Source organism: Cimex lectularius, unplaced genomic scaffold (assembly GCF_000648675.2).
Source record: "Cimex lectularius strain Harlan isolate CLEC.00 unplaced genomic scaffold, Clec_2.1 scaffold119, whole genome shotgun sequence".
NCBI lineage: Eukaryota > Metazoa > Arthropoda > Insecta > Hemiptera > Cimicidae > Cimex > Cimex lectularius.
In genome coordinates this window covers 202,332-217,796 of record NW_019392789.1, presented here as the reverse complement: position 1 = coordinate 217,796, position 15,465 = coordinate 202,332, and the positions used below count along the sequence as shown (strand labels likewise).

At 35.5% G+C, this 15,465-nt stretch overlaps 2 protein-coding genes across 2 annotated transcripts in view; both read right to left on the bottom strand.

Moving 5' to 3' along the window:
* Positions 1 to 2,530, bottom strand: part of LOC106664321 — a 187,393-nt gene extending 184,863 nt beyond the window's left edge. The window contains exon 1 of the mRNA XM_014389940.2: positions 2,361 to 2,530. The gene's annotated coding sequence lies outside the window, so the exon portion shown is untranslated. The remainder of the gene's footprint in view (positions 1 to 2,360) is intronic.
* Positions 2,531 to 12,437: 9,907 nt separating this feature from the next.
* LOC106664165 (probable protein phosphatase 2C T23F11.1) lies at positions 12,438 to 14,027 on the bottom strand. The gene has a single exon (XM_014389619.2). The coding sequence runs from the start codon at positions 13,511 to 13,513 to the stop codon at positions 12,602 to 12,604; it is 912 nt and encodes a 303-aa protein (XP_014245105.1). The 5' UTR covers positions 13,514 to 14,027; the 3' UTR covers positions 12,438 to 12,601.
* Positions 14,028 to 15,465: the final 1,438 nt, after the last annotated feature.

Genomic DNA, 15,465 nt, shown 5'->3' with positions numbered 1-15,465 from the left:
TTACTAATTAATTACATAAATACACATGCTTAATGGACTGAAATAGATGGATACTAAAGTAAGTTCAACGTAAAATTTTTCTCAATGTTTCGTAATTTCGTTACTTATACTATATTATATTCTGTAGCTGGTTAGTCGAATTATTAACACGTTTAAATCATCTATGATTGATTAAACAAATCATCAGTGATAAGAGCAACAAAATTCGAAATAATGCGAACCCAGTTTCTGACAAAACTATATTTAATTTTGTTTTGTTTTATCACTCTAACTTTCAATAGTTTTGAAATATTCCTATTGCATAATTTTCACGGTTAAATGACAAATAAGATGTGACAATAAGTTGCCAATTAAACTTATAAATTATGTCAAGAAAAAAGATTGGATGCAGTTTTTTTTGGAAAAATTCAAATATCAAGCTTCATAGCTTAAGCTTCGTTGAGTTATGTTTTTCCAGGAATTCTGTCCCTTGGTTTTGTAATTTAAGTACCTATGATACTTTTTGTAGCATAAACATAAAATGTTTAAATAAAATGCGATGTTCCCTTAAACAAATAATCAGTGATTTGGGTGACAAACGGCGAGTCTATTTTTAATAGTTTTGAAAAGTACAGCTGGATAGTTCGAACTTACTAGTAAAAAATATAGATTAAATCAAGAAAAAAAGGTGGATCAAGTTTCTTAAAAATTCTTAAATGCCAAGCTAAATTGTTTAACCGTCTTTCAGTTAAATGTTTCTTTTTAAATAAATCTAATTTATTATAAAAACAGTACACAACAAATCTTTGAGTAGAACCATTATTTACAAAAAGGAATTTATTATATGCGTAAACACGATTAATAGATACAAATAGATTGTTTCTAATTTAAGTGCAAGTACTATTAGAATTGTTATTTTGCAATAGTTTGTAATTTTTGTATAAATGTGCATTTCAAATAATATTAATTTAACTCTTCAACTATGCTGGCTGTATATCGTAATGTTAATCACTTTAACGCATAAAATTTTATTAACCGGTAAAACAAAATTGAACATTTGTGAAGAATAATGTTGAATGAGAAAAAAACCATGACCTGTATGAAGGGAAACTAGAAAATACTTTATGATAAATTTAGTGTTAATTATAATAACTAATTATTTATTCAGAAATGCTGATGAAATGATTTTCAAATGAAACAATTAGAGTCTAAAGCCAAGACTTTTTTCAAAGAGCAAAACCGCAGTAAAACTATGCATAAATTAATAGATTTTTTATGACTCCAAATCCAAAACATATCGATTTCAGATAATTTCGTCCATGATGACAGTCCCCTGTGATACAATCTTAATCGGACTTAACATATCGCATGAAAATAATTATCACAGGACATTAAATCTATACACTATTTGGTATAAATCTGAAAATTAATTATGAGATGCTTGCCTTCCATTTCGTCAGAAAAATCTGTGGAACGAGCGAAAAGTATATTGTATAAAAAAATTTATCAGGAATTTTTTTAATTTTTCTATTATGGATCAAAGGAAAAATTGAGCTTTTTTCTAGGTTTATCCAGATTCTAGATTTATCCCATGATTTCCGAGAATTTAAATTTATTTTGTTTATTAGATAGAAATATCTAAAACAATACATAAAAGCATGACTGAAAAATAATTACCATGTGTTAAAAAAATCGAGTTTATCAAAAATTTAAACACTACTTGGCATTGTGTAAAACTAATTTATTGTCTTAATAATGAAATAAATACAATAATTAAGAAAACAATGAAATATATTAAAAAGCAACCAGATGTTTTGGATATCAAATGCTTAAGAATAATTGCCAATAAATTCTGAAATCTTTAATTTTTTTGGGTGGGGGCTCTAATACTGATAAATGTTTTCCTTATAAATTTAAAAGCAGTAAGCTCAGTATTATCAGGATGTGATACTTCATAGTTTGCAACTGAAACTTTTATTTCAAATATAAGTTTCTACGTATATTTTACATTATTTACAGTTTTAAATTGGAATACATTAAATCTTGAAAAATCGTACGAACCATTAATTTAAAAATTTTAATATTTATTGTCAGATTTATAAAATATCGAAAAATTATCATTTTATCCCAACATTATTATAATGAGATATATATTACTAAATGAAGTATGGGTGCAAAATTTAATATGAGATGATTCTGTAACAAGACAAAGAAAAAAATTAAATATGAAGAGAAAAGTTGCAGAAACAGAAAGAAAATAAAATGGGTGAACCACAAGGGCATGCTGTCTAGAGAAGTGATTTTTTTTTCTCTCCCTTCTGGGTTTTTGGAAGCGATTTTGGTTTTTTGTATTTTTGTTTTTTTCTTGTTTGTCTACTTGCCTCGCGGCGTCGACTCGTAATTTTGCGGTGTGGATTTGGCGGGAGTGGCTCTGCCGTTGCTCAGCCGAAGAATGTGGACGATTTGGAGGGTTTTGGCGAAAGCTACCCCCGGCGCCTGCCCAGAGCCACCCCCCAGCCGGCGAACCCCCGACACCTACACACCACAAACACGGGGCTACCGGATACGATCCTGTAACACACACGCACATGCATACGCGACTAATATCAGTCGGAATAACTACAAAATAATAAAATTTTAGTAAAAGTTAAAAATAAAATAAAATTATCGTAATATTTTTATGTTAACTTTACAACGGTAGAATTAACTGCTACAACCAAATACAATGATAATTGTGAAATAGAATTATAGCCTTCATTGAACAGGTCCGAGATATTATGTCTAAATTAGAATTATGTCTAATAAATAAAAAATATAGAATATCAAGAATTAAGGCCCTCTACGCACGCACCTACTCGGAAGAAACTTAGCTGCTGGCCAGTCCGGCAAAAGACACCAGACGACCCTACTGATTACTGGTTACTATTCAGTACTGGGAAACTCAGCTGCCGAGTCACTAATAACTGCAGTTGCTCAGTGTTGAGAAATCATCAAGATGGACGATCAACAGGTGGACATATTATTTGTAAGAGAAGATGAAAAATATCCTGTTTTATGTAGTTTTACGATTACTGGATATACAAAGAAATGCGATATTGAAAAGGCGATGAAAGTACAGTAATATGCCACCTTCATTATTTGAATCATCAGTAAAAATGAAAAAATGCAAGGCTGATGTTCATCAGAAGAAAGTACTGGTTCGATCTTGTATGAGTCTTATGTTGAAGGTTAGGATACCATACCATAGGTCAGAATCATAAAAAGAAAATTCAATGACATTTTGTCAAATCACATGAAAAACGCTATATATATTGTGGAAGATGGTATGGGAAAAGGGGTTAAACATAAACCCTAAGAAAATATATCTCATACCATTTACAAGAAGAAGGAAGCTAAATCTAAAAGCAATCACTACAAAAAAAGAAGCCTTTACATGCTCCAAATAAACAAAGTACCTCGGTTTGTATAAATATAATCAAAGGATCAAATGGAGAAAATCATACTCAACATTCCGCATGAATTTACAATGTATTGGCCCGAGATTAGATAATATACCACAGAATGACGTGTTATGTCAACGGTCAGACCCCTAGTCACTATGGAGCTCTAGTGGCCAAAAACACTGAAAAAGGAAACACAGTACAAGTTACAAAGTCTACAAAGACTTGCGTGTCTTATTATAACAGGAGCAATGTAGATCTGCCTCATTACAGCACTCGACTTTCCAGCCATACATTTATGTATAAAAAAGGGTACCTTCGAACTCCTTAGATACAAGGAAATAAAGCCAGATCTAAGGAGGAGCCATCACAAAATTCTAGAGAGCATTAAACTAAATGAGATTACAATAACCGTACCTGACAAAATGAGAGAAAAACTTAACTTTGACAGGCCCTTCCTTCCAAGTGGTCATAGATGATAGAGACCTTTGGAAGAACCGTAGCCCCAGATTTGAAGAATGGGCCCTAATATCGTACTCAGATGGGTCGAAGATGGACAGGAGTATGTGTATGGATAAAAGGGCCGAACTCAACGCTAGCAATCTCCTTGGACTAATCCAAAATATTTTTTACGCAATACGACTCTGTGCATAGCAGTTAATCAAGAAATGAAAGATGCACAGATTTACATACTTTCAAACGCAATAAAGGCAGTAAATGCGCCTTCAACGCCAAACTCGCCTGGGAGTAGCCAAATTGCCTAATGATTGGGAAAAAAAAGCAAGATGACCTTAAAATTAATCGGTCATCAAAGCATAGAAGAAAAGACAAAGCAGCCAAGAAAGGGGCAGGCTTCTCACCCTTGGGAACAGAAACTCAAATTGAGTCATAGGAGTGTGTGCATGGAACTGGAAAACTGGCTTGATTCAAAAAACTCAAACACTCGACAAAAACACCAGGTATGAGCCTAGCTAAGAAATTTATAAACCTCGTAAAAAAGCGAACCTTCTGTCTTTCTTTCTCTCTCTATCTCAGTAGGCAGGATTTAAGAACAATTATATACCAACACTATATGACCAACAGGTATGGTCTTGACGAAAAACGCAAATTCAGTTGTTACTAAAACCTTTCGACATACTTTAGGGTCATAATTAGGGGATAGGGATAAGGGATAAGAAAGGCCACAAGGCCTTCTGCACCTCGATCTGAATAGAACTATTGTGCTTTCTTTTTTTTTTCTTTAGAACTCACTAGCCAGCTTCAGGTTGTTAATCAACCTCCATAGCTTTGCCAGCGGCTTCTTTGTATAGGATCTTGCTTGTGGCTGTTTGTTGCAAGAACCTGCACCAAGTCCGAGGAAAACAATCTTCAATATGTCTTTAGATTGACATATTTAAGTTTTTTACAGGCGATCTCAAATTTCCTTGAAGACCGACTCAGTACTAATATTACCAAGGAGTGTAACAGTATTGACAATCCATTATATTTAGCAAGCACAATATAGAGCAAATAACTTATTTCAATTAGTTAATCTTTATGCAAGGTATTGGTTGAAATAAAAAATTAATGTCACGAGCGGGATTCGAACCCACGAACTTCGCTCAATACGCCGCTGCTCTAACCACTCGAGCTATCGTGACTTCGTTCCACTCGGACTCCAACTCCCCACCTCAGAAAGTTATGGGTTCGAATCCCGCTCGTGAAACTAACTTTTTCATTTCAACCAATACCTTACATAAAGATTTATTAATTGAAAGTATTGACAATGTTATATACGCTGAAACATGCCAATGTCAATACTGATAACAATTGAATTTGTATTTTGTTTTTTCATCCAGACAATAGCGAGATCAATTCTTTCATGAATAATTTTAAGACAATAAGAAAATATTAAGTTATTTATTAATGGGTGGCGTTTAGTGCACATCCTACACGTATTTGTATAATTTAAACTATGTTTATAAATCCCAGGTCCTGAAGATGATCTCGATAAAGAAAATGTTTTTCTAAAAACCTACGTCATACCAGACCCCAACTCACGATCTACAAATAATCAGTTATTTATTAAAGAAAATACCTACTGGTAGCACTTCACGCGCAATAATTTGATTTATTAAAGTTTTTTCACTCCCTCTAGCCGTCACTGTTTAGATCTTTAAGGGAGCTTTTATTTAATAGATAAACTAGAGAATCGGAAATTTTTAGAAGAATACTTGAATGGAGAATAATTCTCGTAGTAATGGTGAAGGTTATTAGGGTTGATTTTTCAGCATTAGATTTCAACTGATCACAGCTAAAATTCTAGGATATCTACCTAGAAATCCAACCAGATTTCCTTGCCTAAATGTACATTCCTTAATTAAATTCCTTAGAACCACATAACCCATCTCTTTGGAAATTTCCTACATCCGCTTGATTCCAAAGCTTAAAATCTACATAACTTTCCATCACCCTACTTCCCAATGAATTTATTACCTATAATGATTTGAACACTTCCATTAGATTTTGAGAAAAGTTACCGAAAATGGCAACTTTTGGGCTTCACTTTCAATAAATGAATGATCTTGAGCAATTTCTGAAATGTAGTAAAATTTTGGTAAAGACTCCTGCTTAAAGACGTTATTCTCATCAATTCACTACTTTCGTGGTCCGCTTGACCAATTAATACATGTCAATTAATTAAATTTTTTAGTTGAGTTGAAAAAAAGTTAATGGCACGAGAAGGATTCGAACCCACGACCTTCGGCTAGATACGCCGCTGCTCTACCACCTGAGCTATCGTGGTCATCATCAGGTCCTCTTGACGAAGAAACAAATCACTCCAACCATCTACCTCCTTAAACAGCTAAAAATAATCAGTGAGCAGCGCTAAATAACTAATCTTAATAACTCTAATGACATCTTTTCAATTAATTAATCTTTAAGTGAGGTATTCGTCGAGATATAAAAAGTCAGTGCCACGAGCGGGATTCGAACCCACGACCTTCGGTTAAATACGCCGCTGCTCTACCACTTGAGCTATCGTGACTTCGATCCACTCGGACACTAATCTTCCATCTCAACCCCACCTTTTGAATTTTCCCTCCTTTCTGCCATTTTTCAAATGTCGTGTAATCGGATTGGATTCTCGACGACAATTGAAATGGCGACGGAGAGCTTTAGTGAAGTGTACTTTTGAAATCATTAATTCACTACTTTCGTGGTCCGCTTGACCAATTAATACATGACAATTAATTAAGGTTTTTAGTTGAGATGAAAACTCATAAGGTGGGGTTGAGATGGGGAGTTGATGTCCGAGTGGATCGAGGTCACGATAGCTTAGGTGGTAGAGCAGCGGCGTATTTAGCCGAAGGTCGTGGGTTCGAATCCCTCTCGTGCCATTAACTTTTTTTCATCTCAACTAAAAACCTTAATTAATTGTCATTATTCTCATCCTTCATTTCTTGACAATCCTTATCACCAGTGAGAAGTTCCCAGTCCATTATCCAGCTATGCCATCTCGATGTAGACATCATCTTTGATTTATGAGCGAAAGTGTTGATGCGGTATATTCCTAGATGCGAAGCACGCCTTCGAGCTGGTATAGCTATCCTACCTAGGATAGCTATAGCTATAAGTGTGCTTCGTGCTGCTTTGGAATTTTAAGAATGCCCTCACTTTTACGTACTACCTGATTATAAAATCCTACATAAACGAAAGATATTTTCAAGATATCATTGGCCCCTCAGATTGTTTAAAATGTTAGATGTGTCGACTACTTTTTATGGTCACAAATAATCTGGATCTCGCTGTAGTCTGGGTGATAAAACAAATTCTTTTGTTACTGCCAATCTTTCGACTTATTTTAAGGACATCATCAGGGCAAAACAATCTTAAATATGTATACAAATTGTCATCATTAAGTCGTAATGTTTTTGGCAATATTGGGACTGAGTCGGTCTTCAAAGAAATTGGAAACCATCTATTAAAAATTAATTATACCCCGAGATCAAGATTATTCCCTTATATTACAACAGTGAAAGATAATGCTGCGTAAGCTTAAAACGACGGAATGACAGTCAGCAGATCAATATAAAATAAGGTGTAAATACAACCTACCCGAGAACAGTAAAATATGTGAAAAATAGAAGCATAGTTTATTAATATTAAATTATTAAACAAACATTGTATAGGAAAAGAAAACAAAAATCGTACAGTTCAAAACTTAAAGAGTTTCTTTTGACATTTAGAAAATATTTGTAGCAAAACTGTGTTAATTTTAGACTATTATTTACCAACGGCTACGGTTACGAAAGTTACCGAACTGTAAAAAATTTAAAATTTAGACCAGAGAAATGTTCAATAATAATTAGTTGTAAGAAGTATATTATCAAGTGCATGATCATTTGAAAACGTTTAATTCATATTGAGTAATTTATTTTTTTTTTAAATATACTTTCTTAGAAAAAGGAAATAAATTTTCCGAAACGTCAGCCAAATAAAATAGACCTATTTTACTTAGAGTGACGCCACATCCCAAATAAGAAGAATAAAATAACGTCTTAAACATGAGTTTATTAAAAATGATTTAATTAACATATTAAATGTACTTACGTAAGTGCTGATTAACATTAAACCGCGATATTATGCGGAATATTTCAGCTTGTTAGTCATAAATAACAAAATGTGATACTTGACTACAATACAAGGAGAGAATTTTAACCTACTCATAAACCTCTTAAACAATTCTATTTCCAATTGGTTTCCCAGCTACATAACAACTAGGTATGTTTAGCCACAACGTAATGAAATGTTTATGCATTTGACTTATTCTACCTAAATCAATAATTAGACCACAAAAGCAACGTGTAATGTTTATTCAAAGAGTTTGATTTAAAAAAGTGTGATTAGCATGGATCAATAACGATCTAAAATGACATATAATGCACATGGTAGGCTGTTTGTGACCAAATCAGATAATTTACGGTTCGCCTGTTTTCACTGTTAGTCCGAGTCGGTTTGTCATCTTCAAACTGTTATGTAACGAAATTAGAAGCACGGCTGGATGGGCCTCCTGAGTGGTTCTGTAATGATCAAAACACCGGAGGGGATTGAACAATTGAGCGAATGCTCGATGTGTCGGTGAAAGTTTGATATGAGACGTTTGAGATTTCATTTAAGCATAACCTCCAACTGTTACAATTTTGATCGAGTTAATGTTAAGAAAACAACAAACTTACCAGCTATTGATTAGGTGACGAGGTTTTTTTCTAAGTTAATGGTGGTCCTTTCACTTTGGTTCCATACTTAACACATATTTACTTTCGATGAAAAAAATCCTGCGGTTCATTGTGGACTTGCTTGTCCTTCGGACTTAGGAGGAATAAAGAGTTGCAGGTTCTTGAAGGCAATGATGGTCAATTTTGTTAAGGATAATTAAAATGCCTCTGGGTACTAACTGACAAGTTGATCAAATATTATTATTACTTACGTAGAAATGTGTGGTGATTAGTGACCGTTAATCGATAATTATTCGGAAATCGTGAGATGCGGTCTGGTGTGATGTAGGTTTCAGAAAAACATTTTCTTTATCGTGCCAACGTTTCGATCTTTATTGAGATCATCTTCAGGGCCTGGGATTTACAAACATTGTTTACATTTAACAAATACATTTAGGATGTGGAAAAGTGAATTTATACATTGCAAAATATATTTTTTATATTCAAAGTATTTCTACTCACTCAAAGTGTTTGTCTTCTGTGTAATTGTGCCATTCTTGCGTGTCGTGTTGAGAAGATGATCTCAATAAAGACCGAAACGTTGGCACGATAAAAATGTTTTTCTGAAACCTACATCACACAGACCGCATCTCACGATTTCTGAATAATTATTACTTACATTGACTGTTGGAAATCAATTATTACAAAAATCCATTATATTTCGTGGTCCGATTTACCAAATAACTTCTTTTAATTAATTAATCTTTATATAAGGTATTGGTTGAAATGAAAAAAGCTTTGTCACGAGCGGGATTCGAACCCAAGACCTTCGGCTCAATACGCCGCTGCTCTACCACGGGAGTCCTGCTCGTGACACTGACTTTTTTTTGCTTGAAAATGCTATTCTTTTATAGATTTTGAATAGGTAAACCTAAATTGAACGCCGAAACAATTTTTATACATTCGTTTCAATTTATCGTTAAAATTATAACGAAATACATTAGGAAAAAATATTTGGTAACAAAACAGCAAAATTGTAGAAATTTAATGGTTGTTAAAATTCAAATTTAAGTAAAGGTGTTGTAAGTGAGGAAATTGCAACGTAGACGGTACAGCAATTCTTTCAGCTAACTCTGATACAGCCACTAGAAATTTTTAGGAACACCTTATACTACTTGAATCATGATGAGAAAATAAAATTCAACCCAGAAAAATCTACCCACACAACCGTCACCCCCCACCTCGTCCGTATTTTTACCGTCCAGACCTGGTACCCATCTAAATTAACATAAATTCACTCATTTATCCGAATGGTCCCTAAACCAAAAAACTACACGTTTTATTATTTCATATAAGCACAGAAGTCTATTTTGCTCCAAGCCATTTTGGGTAAAATTTGAGAAAAGTTATGAAAAATTTCTTCTAATCCTAAATTCTCACATTATACTCCCAGACCATTAAGTTGGTTTTCGCAACTACCACTTATGTGACAGTGCCATCTCATGAAAGACATTATATTCTCCTCCATTGAGATGGGGCAGTACTTGCTGGGGCCTTTCTTGACGTAAGCCAAGCTTTTGATGGAGTTTGGCACCAGGGTTTGCCATTCGTGCTCAAGAGATTTCTTCCCTCTACACATCTCATACTGCACAGTTTGTTACCTCACTGGCCGGGTTTTCCAAGTCATAGAAGGCAATTTCCTTTCTGCATATTTCCCTATTCATGCTGGTGTTCCTCAGGGTAGCGTTCTGGCCACACATACCAGGTGTGCACCGCTGATATTTCATTACACCCTCAAACCACTACTCACAAATGCATACGATACAGCGATCCTCTGTAGTAGTTGCGATCTTGTCATATGCACTCGAAATCTTCCGCAATACTTAAGACTCAAGAGTGTTGGTGACAAAAAAGAAAAAAGAATACAATTTAACACAGAAAACTTTATCCACTTATCCTTCCGTCAAAAGATCTCTCCTCCGGTCTAATTCGATCAAATACCCCACCCAAATCGAACAAGATGCGGTACCCCGGAATGTACCTCGACAAGTGCTTGACGTTGAATCGTTAAGAAGTTATGATGGGATACATGATACACTCTAGCTTACATCTGTTTAAAAAAAAGGTTGCTTTATAACACCATTGAAGCCAAAAAAGACTTACGAACTGGAAGTGTTGGGTTCAGCCAAGTTCCAATATTCTCCGCATCCAAAAGGCCTAACCATAATCCTCAAAAAAAGCTTGATGCTTTTATGTGTCCAACGAAATTAACCATACAGCCCTAAACATTCCTTTTGTACAAGATGTAGTCCACTCCCCTTGTCGCCAATTTCATACACACCTCGCAACCACCATAAATTTTGAAATACAAAAATCTCATGCAAAAGAAGAAGGCTGCATGGTCTTTCCCGTGCTACTGTAACCAAACAGAATTGAGAAGAGAAAGCCTATGACCCATAGGAGTACGGCCATGGGTAGTTTCTCCAATCCATTTTTTATTTAATTTCTTCCATCCCCTCACCGATACTACAAATTGAAGGTGGTTCTAGTATACTCTAATAAAATCAAAAAAGCAATGGGAGTGAAACAGGGAGCTGTTCAAAGCCCGTTGTTATTTACACTTTCGGTATTCTTGACCTTTACGTTATACTCGAAAGTGGTGGGTTTTTTAAATTCATTTTATGTACTGCTAACTATATAAATTAAAAGATGATAAAAGTGACTTAGGGTGAAGTCTTGAGAGGAAATTGAAGAAGCGTATCCGAATCAGATCTTTCACGAATGGGATTTTAACATCTTTATGTTTCATCTGATTGGTGACATATAATCGAATGTTGAGAATACGGCAGAGAACTTTGGATTGACAGGAATGGATTCGTTGTGTGTTGGATGATTTGGCCGAGGTGTGATGAGCGTTTTTTGGATAGTTGGAGTGTTGATTGCAGGTGTCTGAGTAGTCCATATGTTTTGTTAAGGTATTGTCTTTTAAATCTTTTACGAGTTCCATGTTTGCCATCTAAGTAAAGTCCAACGTTGGCGGACTTGGTTGGATGGAGGTATTCCTGTTTATATGCCCTGGTGGGCAGGTCTAACGTTCGAGCATAAACCTTACTTATTGGCTTATTGCTCGGTCATTTGAACCCCCAACCAATGCAAAATATGATCTAGATTCATACTAAGTAACTATACATACAGTCACACAAATAAATGCATTCGCATCTATGTACACTGCACTCATTCTGAGCCGGTGGAGTATTCGACATTTTTCAATTGACCTACACAAAATATTAACCATGTAATCTTAATTAGGGTCGATAGGGTACTTTTATAAAAATTCCGCCATCGACCCTAAAACCATTACACTGTTGGATTGGCGATGGGAACGGTTCACCATCACTCCCCACCAATTTTATTCACTCAAACAAAACGCATAAAACAGATCTATTGTACATACAAGTAAAAAAAAAACCATGTCCTGCAAAAAGCGGGACATAGCACTCAGAACCTCGCTACTGTGCCCGAGAACCATTTTCGCTGCATAAGGGCCCTTCAAGCTATTAATTAATTATTATCATTCATGAGAATAAAGGCCTTAATAACAACAAAATATAAATTTGCTAAGAAATAGTTTATCCAGGTTTGAGCAGTGATTAATCCATTTCTAATGTTAAAAGTTCTCTCTGTTTGTTTTTTATTTTTATTTTATTTAATTTATTTTTTTAAATATTTAAATAGACTAAAGAAATGTATAAGAACCTAGTTTACCGCAGGGTGAAATAACATTGCTATATTTGATAAATGTACGAAATAGTGAAAGATAGATACGCCAATTTTGTGAACTTTATTGTTCAAAAATGTTTCAACAAATTGGGTTAATATTGTCTGACGTAATAACTATTTACATCGTTGGAAACATTCTAACGTTAAATAATTTATTAACAAATCTATAATTTTCTAAAACCAAAATTTTAATGGGTGAAGCCGTTAGTAGCGCGACCACAAAAACTTGATTATAATGACGGTCATGTTGTCACAACCGAGTCCGAGCCCGTCGCATCTAGGAGAAAGGCATCTGGTCAGTAGAGCTTCACATATAAAATTGAGAGGCATCCGATCCCTGATGCGCGCCCTCACGAATTCTGCGACCATGTGGCTAGACATGACTTCCCAGATCCCGTCGCATGCAAGGACTATGAATTCCCAGGCCCGGTCGATCTTCTTGATGACGATTTCCGGGACGGGGCTCACTATCTGGTGTACGGGGTTGAGTTCGGGGTTCTTGTAGTCGAAGTCGCCGAGGGCCCTGGAGAGAGCGAGGGAGCCGTTGACGCGATCCCCTTCGACGAAGCCTCCAGCGGACACGATCCTCCTGAATTCAGTCGGCACGGTTGGTTTGTGATCGAAGGACAGAGGGACGACGCGGTTGCTCTCGTAGGCGATCGCCCTGGAGTCGCCGACGTTGCCGCAGTAGAGGACGTTGTCCCTTATGAAGATGGTGACCGCCGTGGTGCCCGACATGTCTCTTACCAAACCCTCCTCTCGTCTCATCGCCTCGTCGCAATCCAGGAAGCCCCTGTAGATGGCCTCCTTCAGGTTCGTCTGCCATTCCGGCTGGTGCATGATGAACCTGTGGAGGTTCCTCCCGACGAACTGAGATACCTTAGAACCACCGTGGCCGTCGAAGACTCCGAAGTAGGACGTCTCTGAGTTGTCGCCGGGTATGTCGAGCAGTATCATGGCCACGTCCTCCATCGACGGCCTCCAGCCTTGCATTTTACTCGTCGCGACCGAAAAGTCATTGTTGTACGTCATCGACGTCTGTTTCCTCGTATCCGGGCATGATAGGAGGTTGGCCGGATGCGGATACCTGGAACATCCCTGGTACCTGTAACCCATGTCACATGTCCTTCCACTGCACTATCGACTTCGAACCTCATAAAATTTAACACCTGCGGCCATTCAACTTAACCGTCCAGTACAACTCTTTTTCAATATAATTTTATAAAGTTTCAAAATCTATATTTCTACCAAGGTTTTAAAAAGAAAATATTTTTGTCTATAACATTTTTAATTAACATATGGTAGTTTAAACGTTAGGTACCGAAACTTTTCCAACACTACGGGGTCGAGAAAGCAAGTTTTTGCAGCTCCCCACAAAGCGACGGATGAGAACGATCTTAGGCCTTCACCGGAGTCTAACCCGCTTATATCTCCGCTCACATTTGCATATCTGAAACTTAACGGAAGGAGTTTTGTTCTCGCGTCCGCCTTTCTCATCAGTGATTTCCGCACTTGTGTAAACTAACTCAACGAAAGGGATTAGCAAATTTTGTGTCGTACTGATGGTGAGTCACATGGCCAAAATAAAATTTTGAATTTTTCAAAAAATAATTTTCTTTTTTAAAAATCATATTATGTAAACGTTGGACCATAATTGTTTAAACCTTCCAGTATCATCCGTTGCCTATTAAAAATATGGACTTCCAATTTTTCAACAGTGCCTTTTTAGTAAAAAAAGGATAAAATACACTCACCATCCTCATAAAATTCACCATTTTATTTTTAAAAAAATTTATTAAAAAAAATTTCTTTTAAGGGAAAATTTACCAGAAAAAATTACAATAGTATAGTCTTAAGTTTAATCAACTTAAGACTCCCCGTTAATCAGATTTATAAAATAGGTTTACATTTATTCTAGGATTTCTTGGTCAATCTGCAGATTGATCAACGTGTTCTTTGGTCATTCCAGTACTGTCAGGCGGGTTGTTTAGCGGTATAAAAAAATCTCGATTGACAAAATACCACGCAGGCCACTGAAGTTGGCGAAATGCCGAAACGCACGTGACAGACCGAAACCAGCTACGTTTGCTAGACCTGGATCGGAAACTTAAAAATTATTTTAAACAAATTGTTCAGTTTACTTTTTCGAACAGTATCGAATTGGTTTTACCAACCTGTTTGTTGTACATTTTTTGCCACTATGATTATACTTATTATTACAAAGCTTTAACAACTATGCTAGAACATTTAACAGCTGATAGAAAGTTTTAGGAAAAACAACTGTTCACAAAATATAAACGGTTTTCAACAATTTTTCATAGTTCAAGCACGAATTAAACGAAACAAAATGTGCCGTGATTGTCTGGATCTTTCATTTAAATTCCCTTACTTGCAGAATTGGCAAATATCTCCTTTTTTTGGAAAGTGTTGAATGTAGTTTTGCAACAATCAAGCATGGCTCCGAGGAAATTTCAGCTAAAAATAATCAGCACTAGCTTGACATATGCTGATTGTGGCGTTGGGATTATACGAATAATCACTAGATTCCTGAGTATCAAAGGAAATGATTTTACTCGTTTCTCTCATATATCAGACTTCCTCCATATTATTTTCAATTTTTCTACGAACACAAGATGCTTCCTGCAATACTGGAAAGAAGCCTGTTTTCAAAATTAGTGATAAAGCAGCGTATCTGCAATCATTCTTTCCAAATTCATGAATTTTTGAGCAAAATTGTTTGATCATGAGTCGTACGTAACGCCACAAATTTGTGAACACTCAAACATTACAATCTCTCTCCCTCTTTCACACCCTCTCTCTTTCTCTTGATGTGCTATTTTTTATGATAATATGTACTGTAAAATGATCATTGATTAGTATTAGCAGAAAAATCATTGTATAAAATAAAAGTAAAAATAAAATAAATTAAAGTATAACAAAAGAGAACAAGCGAACAAGCATAGTCAAAGTTATATATAAATAAATACTGGTGCAACATCAATTTTTTCTTACGTTTCTAGTGGAAATTTATGATTTTATTATTGTTTTTATGAAGAATAGGAGTTATA

Excerpts from the sequence above, each read along its gene's own strand:
- LOC106664165 (XM_014389619.2), bottom strand. The coding sequence starts at position 13,513 with ATGGGTTACAGGTACCAGGGATGTTCCAGGTATCCGCATCCGGCCAAC.